General features: G+C 36.5%; 1 protein-coding gene across 1 annotated transcript in view; it reads left to right on the forward strand.

Annotated features, from left to right (window-relative positions):
• The window catches only part of wdr18 (WD repeat domain 18), a 105,589-nt gene extending 104,684 nt beyond the window's left edge, over positions 1-905 (forward strand). The window contains exon 10 of the mRNA XM_051676272.1: positions 453-905. Within this exon, the coding sequence (XP_051532232.1) occupies positions 453-581 (129 nt within the window). The 3' untranslated portion in view covers positions 582-905. The remainder of the gene's footprint in view (positions 1-452) is intronic.
• The last annotated feature ends 8,532 nt before the right edge of the window (positions 906-9,437 follow it).

Genomic DNA, 9,437 nt, shown 5'->3' on the forward strand with positions numbered 1-9,437 from the left:
GAACTAATGACTTTTATCAGCCTGTTCTATTTGCGGTTCAGTAAGTAAAAAGACTTACAAAACCGCAAGTTAATAATTTTGTCATATTCAAAATCACTCAGTACACCTTCAAAGTGCAGTTCAAACTTTAATTAGCTACTTGTATTCTTGGCACTTTAAATGACTCAACTTAAATCCAAAAGTCTCCAAGATAACGGGTATGATAACAAGCTCATGTTGCAGCTGTGGCATTGTGGTAAGTGCACATGATACAGTCACATGATGTTGTGGTGTTCATGCAGCCAACACAATTTTGAGTCTGGCCTGCTGCATGTCCCAATCCCATTCCCCCTCTTTCAACCTTATAACCTCCTGATATTCTCTACTATATCTGTCAAATAAAGTGACCAAAGCTTAGGAAAAAAGTAGCTAAGATAACTCTCTCTGTTTCTCTTTCTCTCTGGTCTATTCAGAGCGTGTTTGGTGATGGGGAGAACACTAAGGTGCGAGTGTCTGAGCTGGAGGAAGAGGTGAGGACCTTAAAGAAGATCAATAAAGACCTGTACGAGTTCTCCACTCAGCTTCTGACCAAACCCAACTAGAAAACCTCAGCTGCCGAGGGTCTCCAAGAACAACTGTCAATATGAGATAGACAGGAGAGAATAATGCATAAAACAATGAATCCAAGTAAATTCATGGTATATTTGTGACCCAAGGGCAAGTTTTTTCTCAAGCATTCTCAACACAAACTCAACATAAATTCAGAGGTGTATTTGGTGATATTTTTACATTGTGACATTTACTTTTTGTGTTAATGTAGGCCTACAAAATGAGTCTGAACTTGAAGTGCTTGCTGTTTTTTATATATATAAACATTTTGAACTGAACACTTGGAGGAAAAAAAACAATAAAAAAAGAGAAACATTCATCTGTGTGACCTTTGAACTCTTTAATAGGTGTTTAAAATGTAAGGTAGAATGTCACGATTTACTTTCATTGTATGGAAAAAACATGCAATGAAAGCGAATGCTGACTGAGGTTAACATGCTGCCTAGCATCTCCTTTAGTGTTTCACAAAAGAGAGAACGTCATATGGGTTTGGAACAACATGAGGGTGAGCAAAGGATGACTGCATTTTCATTTTTGGGTCAACTTTCTTTTTAAAGCACATATCTTTAAAATGATTGGTTCGGGTCTAATGTTCTGATGATAAAATCTGAAAAGTTTGCATAATCTAAACTATAGGGTCTTTTGCAAAATGATGCCATTCTTGGCCAGGGAAACAATCTAAGCACTAGTGATCATTATACAGAGCCTCATTTCAAACCGTTTGTCGCACTTGTTACCAAACATGGGATCTAAACCTCCGTTACAGAAAGTACAGTGTGTCCTGCTGCACATCTAGTAGCTGTCTGCAAAGTTATTGAAGCTGGTCTGAAAGATCAGATCAGCAGTGTTCATACATCCTCACACCATGCACTTGTTTAAATTACACTTTCAATCTCATCCCGCACTCCCTCCCTCCATGTGTACTTCCCTCCTGCTTTGCAGTGCCTAACACTTTATAAACACCTTTCCCTGCAAAGCAGCTTATTTTCCATCCCTTGTTAAAAGAGAGTAAAGCTGACCTCCCTGTGACCCTCACAGACATCTCCCAGGATTTAAATTCCGGAAACATCCACAGAATCTTAAAGGGAAAACATTCTAGCCTTTAAAACCTATATAAATAAATAAGTTAACAAGAAAAAAATGAAAAAAAAAAGTCATCAGCATTCCATTGCCATGCTGTTATGAATGTAGGGAATGCTTGATTTTTATGCAGTTCACTAATTTAGAAAAGCGTTTCCAGGTTCCAAGTAGGTTCCAGCGGTACTTTTAGATTTTATCTTTATTATTTTTTAAATTAAGAAAACAAAATAATGTTTAATTTGTATAATCTATGATTTTTTTGTGGATGATAGGGATGGGTGGATCGATCCTTAAGTATCGATACTTCCAATCTGAAGTTAATTCACACCTCATAAAAAAAATATATAAATGTGGCATTTATCATAATGGGTTTGAGTGACGTTTGTTACAAGGTTATTTTAATTAAAAGTTGTTAAAACATTGATAATGTTCTACAGTTGTTAACGATAAAATATAAATCTAATAATTTTCCATGTAGGCCTATAAATGTTAAATCAGAATACGGCTTTTGAAAATTATAAAACAACCCATTTTATCCCCCCACCCCCCCCACCCAATTAAATTTAATAGAGGTATCTGTATTGGCAATATTGGCATTGATTAATAACAGATCAAAAAGAAAATAAGTGGTATCAGCCATCTCGTGGATTGACCCTTGTAGCAGAATATATATGCTTGGTGAGTTTTCCACTTGCAGTTTCATTTTTTGTATTTTATTTTTTTACTAATAATGTTGGTGGCTTTAATAATATCGATGTTTAATATGCTAAATTATATAATTAATAGGTTAATAGGAACACATTATGGTTTGGTGTTAATGAAGGGGTACTTGAGCCTTACAGAAGGGGCTATTGGAATACGTAAGACAAAAAGGTTGTGAAACACTGATTTAGACCATTTGATGGAGATAAGACCCATCTAAGGAAAAGGGCGGCACACCACAACTACCTCTCAGCACTTCCTCTTTGAAGATTGTTCTACTTCAGCTGTTCCTCCTCACAAGAGGGAGAAACAGTTCGTTACACACACACTCTCTCAAATAATTCTCTGGAAACTCATTCCCTCACATTGACAGAATCATTCTGTATCTCTCAGCTGCATGGAGCAGTGAAAGCAGGGTGTTCAAGAGGGAATACATTTCTTAAGAGCTTATTTTGTTCCTTAGGCCTGAAAAGAATGTGAACTTTGTGAGTGTGTATGTGAGTGTTTGCACATTACGATTGCTCATATTAAGTTACACACTTAAGTATTACATTTGGTGTGTAACTCATTCTGCACGTTTGTGCTGTGGACTTAGTATAAAACAGTATAAAAATTTACTTTTCACTCTATTACCACCGCTATGTTATGATATCAAAACACTTTTACTTTAATGCATAATTTGAAAAAATTAAACATTTTAACACTTGTATTACAGACCCACCTACATATACACGTGTATTCCTATGTCATTAGCTTACATGGTAGCTCAACTGATAGAGAATTGGACTTTGAGCTCTGCGGCTGTGGTTTGAGTCCAGCTAAAGACTCACTAAAGTGAAAGTGGCACAGAAGTGACATGAAATGACATGGTGGTCTCAGTTAATGTGTGTTTTCTTTTTTTTCTTTTTTTTTTTTTTAATTTGCATTTTAAAACACTGTCGGTTAGGTGTTGGTTAAGGGTAAGAATGTCTGATTTGTTAAACTCTCATTTATCTTTCTGGACACTATTGGTTAGGTTTAAGGTAATGTTTTATGGTAGGGAGGTACGTTTTATTTATTAAAACCTCCATCTAAAATTCACCTTAAAAACCTTGTCTGATTACAACCTCATTTCGCTCGGTTTTGGCGCCCCTGCTGGACATTTCACTTGAAAACTGCAGCCAAACGTGTAATGAAGCATGTAATTTCAGTTTTGCAAAAATGTTGCAATGTCCACGTACATTTCATGAGACAATGCTGGCAGAAAACCTTAGGAACCACTTAGCAATGCCCTATAACAACAAATAACAACACCCTAGCATTGTGGCTGCAAGTTTTGGATGAGCAAGCACCACAAAAACCCCGCCTTCAGTCAATCCTCAAAATTTTGTTTGTGGTCTAGTTGTCTTTGGCATTACTTCTGTTCTACATCTTTGTGGCTTATACATGAGCCAGTGATTATTGGAGCGTGACTAAAATTAAAAGAGCAGGATGCAATGCAAGTCAAATCTTGATTACAATAGCACACAAACTTTATAGCACTCAGATTGCTGTTGATTGCCGTACCCCTTCCAGCTGTCATTTGAAATATTTGTCATCAACGCTGCTGAATACTTAAATTCACTTTGGTCTCCAATGGATTCTGCGAGCAGACCAAATCGAAATGTTTTTTGAAAGTCCTATACGAATATAGCCCACGAATTTCAAGACACTCTCAAGAAGGATGTGAATAATTGAAAGCGTCTCTGTTAAACTGCTAATGGTGCGGTGAGATGACCCATCTGTGCTCCTGGGAAATGTGCGAGTCTTCATTTGTCACAGTAGCATATTAAGGCTGAAAACTATGTGAGGAGTAAACAGACAGCTCTTGTGTTTACCACTGAGAGATATTTCCCATTCATGCACAGCGCTCGTTTCAGTGCCAGCTTCTGTCCTTCTTTACAAACTTTGCCTATTTAATGTCAAGAGATTTAGCAGATTTACTGCCACATCTACGGTGGAATTATGTCTTGTGCTCATTCTTTGAAACGCTAAATGTCATGTAGTTCACAAATCCACATATCCATGTTCTCTGGAAAATAAGTGAAATTAAGATGATGAAACAGAATCGCTTAAGCAAGCAAAAAACAAAAACAACATAGTCTACAAATGTAAATTCCCAAGTGCTAATATGTGAATATAATCAGGTCTTTTGTCTTTTGGGTTTTTATGTTGAAAATAAATATAGGTAGGCATCAAATCAAGTCACAATGAAGGATTTGTAACCAATACCCTACATAAAAATTTTGATCAAAAGGAATGTGGGATTGAAGGAATGTTTCTTGTTCAATACAAGCCGAGTGATGAGGGACAGCTGGGGGAGAATGATCACAATCAGCCAGGAGAGGGATAAGATACACGAAGCCTCTCTGTGTGTTTTTGTGTGTGTGTGTGTGTGTGTGTGTCTTTACGTTCATACGTAGCTGGCTGAAAATTAGTGTGAGTTTTTGTTTTGTTATACACTGAAAAGTGTTTATTAAATGTCTGGCGTAGATTGCTCACTCCTGCTTCCTCCTTTCCACATTGAGAACCTGATTTGCCACACTACGTTACAGATCAAATAACACATGCCTACAAAATTATGTAAATGTTTTTATAAAAGACAAGCTGTACGGTGTTTCCCAAAACTATCATAAGCCTTAGTAGATTGTAGAAATTATTGTACGGATATTCTTAGAATTATGGACCATTTCCAAGAAACATTGTAACTTAAGTACTTGAAATCGACATAGATCTACAAGTGCTCTGGAGTTATCGTAAAGTGCACTAGTGCATCATAAGGAGACAGACTCATGCAATCGCCTGCAGGACAATCGCTAAATGACACCAAGTTAGTACAGTCATTACTGCGATGCTTACAACTGATGCACAATACAATGTGACTTATATATCAGATAGTCATTTATCATTTATTAACTATTATTGTGGTATTTTATATTCTATTCTATCAGTAATTAAAAATAAAATAATAACAGGTAATGAATAATTAGTGAACAAAAATAGAAAAGAAACAAATCAAAATCAAATGTGAAATGTGCATCTTGACTATCCTACTACAACATTGCAAACGCACCTCAGACAAATGAAAGCGATTGTGTAAAAAGTGATTGTCTAAAAGTAATAGTTCGTTCTGCATAAAATAATGTTTAATTATGTAGAAGTTAGAAAAATAGAAATTGTATATATTCCATTCTCTAAAGAGACCTATTTAGCATCTTCCATTTACTGCAGAGTTCTCCTGAATAGTGGCAGTGAGTAGTTGCATTTATTAGTGTTTATCACTTATGGAAGATACCCCTTTAGAGATTAAACTCTCATGAAAGGAGACGTTTAATTATACATAAGGATCTGAAAAACTGACAGCACCACATGAAAGTTGTGTCCAAACACCCCTCAGTCCAACACTGCTTCTATACGCTGCAGGCTCTTTTCTGGCTTTAGTCTGGCTTTTATAATGGGGATTTTAGGGGAATATTTTATCGCTCAAATTCAGATGACCATGTTTTATTTCAGACTTTTAAATTGAATAAAAAAGGTCCATAAAGTGGATTATGCAAAACTGGTGTAAGGAGCAAACTTCTACCTATGAGGCTTAGCTAATGGTCTAATAGAGATCTGCTGTTAAAATTGAAGGCTTTTAAACTTTGACAGGGCAGGTTATTACAGTGCAAACCAATCACAGATACCGTCAAAAACAAGATAAAATCTTGATGGTCTCTTTGAACTTTTATCTTCTCACTTACGGAGTGTTTTCCAGGGTGTAGTAATTTCCAAACTGTAGTTACAGGAGGAAATTCAACCCATGGTAAGTTCATTGTCTTGGTTGGGCAGCTGTGAATGTGTAATACAGGGGTTAATCAAGAATTCCCAGCAGTGAATTTGTCTGTCACAAAGGAGACAAATCCACCTGTGCTACTTCTTTTTTAATCAATTTCTTACACCAAGGCTTGACCGCGAGGGGAATTCTCCAGCTTGAATCGCTCCTGTGACATTTATATGAGGGTGGTGAAAAGTGTCAATGTGGTTGCATTGCTGGTCAGATTTATGATTTTTTAATGCCGCCTCAAAGCAAAGGAAGTTAGCAGAATATGTCTGCAAAAATCTTTTGAAAAAGTCTTTTGAAATGTGGGTCAGTGAACTTGTTAGTAAAACTTAGATGTCCCCGGTTGAAGGTCCTATAGACCAATGGTTCTCAGCTGGACCCAGATTTTACATTGGTGCTCAAGGGTCTACCCATCAAAGTGACAAAATTGTTTATTGTATAAAAATAAACAAAAATTTCCATAAAATCAAACATTGTTAGTTACATTTTTTTATTTGCATATAGCATTGTTTTGACCCTATCAGAACAGACCTGCGACCCATTTTTGACCAGTTGAGAACTACTACCATAGACCATGTGTCATGTGAAACCTGATTAGAAACCATTTCTGAACATTACAATTATTCATCTTTAGAAAATGTAAAATCTAGTTCTTATTTATATACATGTTTGGCACTGTCACTATCATTTACATCCTGTTTTGGAACAAATCAATTGCTGATACCTACTGTAATAACTCAGCTTGTACATTTTAGAATATTCATGACTTTCTTGTGGAATTCTCACTTTAAATACCTGAGGTGGCTTAAACTGTCAGATTGTTTATGAAGGATAAAAGAATCTGACAGATGCACAGAGAATGAAAGTTGTCTAACACACACACACAGAGAGAGAGAGAGAGAGAGAGAGAGAGCGAAACATTATTCACTATCATCTAAGAGGATAATTAATAGACTCCTAGCGGCTCTAGCCTGGCAATGTGATTCAGCAAAAGTGATGTTTATTTCTTTAAGAGTTAAATGACAAAGGTGACATCCCTTAATGTATTTGGAATCATTGATTCATTATGAATGATAAATCGACCCTGGCCTTTCACAGTTTGATACCAGTGATGTAACTCACCACTACAGTATGTATGCAATAAAAAGAACATCTCTCAGAAACATCATCTACTGTATATCTGCTGCCCCCAGGGAACAGCTTAGGTCATTTAAACACAGTGGCTTTTTTAGGAAAAACCCTTAATTTCCATGAGCTTTGAAGATTTGTGATTCTCCTTGCTTCAGTTACCTGGCTTAAAAAATAAATTTAAAAAAAAACGAACGAATGAAAGAGAATCGTGACAATGCATTGGTTGTGCTTCATCTCAAAAAGAAAATCCATTCTGAAATGTGGTCTTTTCTCAAAGGTGAGCATCCATCCTTTAGATAACAGGTGGCATTTATCTCTGCCATGTGCAGTTGATGGATTCACAGAGATTTAATAGTAAGCCTGAAATACAAATTTGTAAAAATTGTTTATTATGATTGTCTTTTTTTAAGCCAGTCAAATTACAATAAACTTTGTAACATTGTGGTTACAACACAGGTGTCACACTGTAATTTCTGATGGTGCTCACACGACAGCAATTTAATCACTGAAGGTCACCGGGTCTCTGTACTGTTGGATTCTAGTAGGCGCAACTCAACTGCTGTATCCAGCTGTACCAGGCATAAGATCACTGTCTACACTTAAATTGATAGTCACCGCAAGGGATAACATAGTGTTTTTGACAGAAAGATTACCATCTGAAAAAAAATTAAAAAATCACGCTTAACCTGTTTTACGATTATTTGAAAATGTTCTTATTATGCAACAGCACTAAGCCAAAAAAGATCATATCATATCACAACTGAACATGTTATTGGACATGTTTCTTGGGGATATATGGACACTAGGAGCCCTACAATAGGAAAACTGATAACTACAAAAATAAATAAACAGGATGTATATAATAAGAGAGACTCCAATATAGGGTACAAGAATTCTTATGCTCATCTCAGGCGCAGAATGATGCGCATCAATGTAACCGGAGCACTTGGAGCCGCAGGGCAATCCTCAATCCGCATTCAGAAGTGCATAACTGTAAGAGATTTGTGGGTGCACAACATGTAGTTCACAGCATCCAATTAAATTTACAACAATTTATTAAAACAATCAATTTTCTGTTAGTGATGGGAAGATCGGATCATTTTACTGACTTGAATCTTTGTCTTGTTCAGCAAAATGAACGAATCTTTATTCAAGTCATTTAGTTCATTCCGTTCATTTGAGCAGAATTAAAATGTTACATTTTCAAAAGCCAAATCCCCCCCAACACGTCTACTTATGCAAACTTTGATTATATTCCCAATAAGGAAAAACTGATAATGCAGCCAAGGACAAATTATGAGAAACAGAAAGATTAGTTCACCTCTGGAATCTTCTTGTCGGAGTCGTTCATTCTTTTGTCAATGCATAGTGTATATAGCGTATCATGTGACAAAAGAACGAATGACTCGGAACAGAAACTCGAGAGGTGAACTAATCATTTCTGTTTCCTGTGTGAGCAATGCATAACGTATACGGCTGTCACGTGACAAATGAACGGACGACTCGGACCAAAAGACTCGAGAGGTGAACTAATAATTCCTGTTTCCTGTACAGCGCCTATGCGGTTTTCACATAACAAACGAATGGAGGTTGCGCAGTGCACATGCACGGCCAACACAAAATGAACAAATCACTCTCTGAGACTACTCGTTCTTCTGGGTAACATAAAAGATTTGTTCAAAATTAATGAATAGTTCATGAACGACCCATCACTATTGTCTGTCAGACACCCCAACATAAAGAATCAGCAACAGCATGACATAAAAATACTCCCCACAACACTTCACAAATACACCTGTGGACTATGAATAATAAAGGGAACATTGCCTACGATGCTTCAACGTTTCGAGAAGTTTCATTTCTTAATTCATATCTTTAAAGACACTACGACTTAAAATATGAAACTCACTAGTTGGTTGTTGGACGACTAGTGGAAAATCCTGTCCCATTTGTAGGATGTGTACCTTTATATGACTTCTGTCTGCATGTTTAACATATTAGATATCCGTCGTCTTCTATAACCCTTAGTCATTCAATTGCTCCCAAACAGCTGATTTAAGTCACTTTTTCAGTGAATATGAGTCTGGTCAGCTTG

The sequence above is a fragment of the Myxocyprinus asiaticus genome, chromosome 37 (assembly GCF_019703515.2).
Source record: "Myxocyprinus asiaticus isolate MX2 ecotype Aquarium Trade chromosome 37, UBuf_Myxa_2, whole genome shotgun sequence".
NCBI lineage: Eukaryota > Metazoa > Chordata > Actinopteri > Cypriniformes > Catostomidae > Myxocyprinus > Myxocyprinus asiaticus.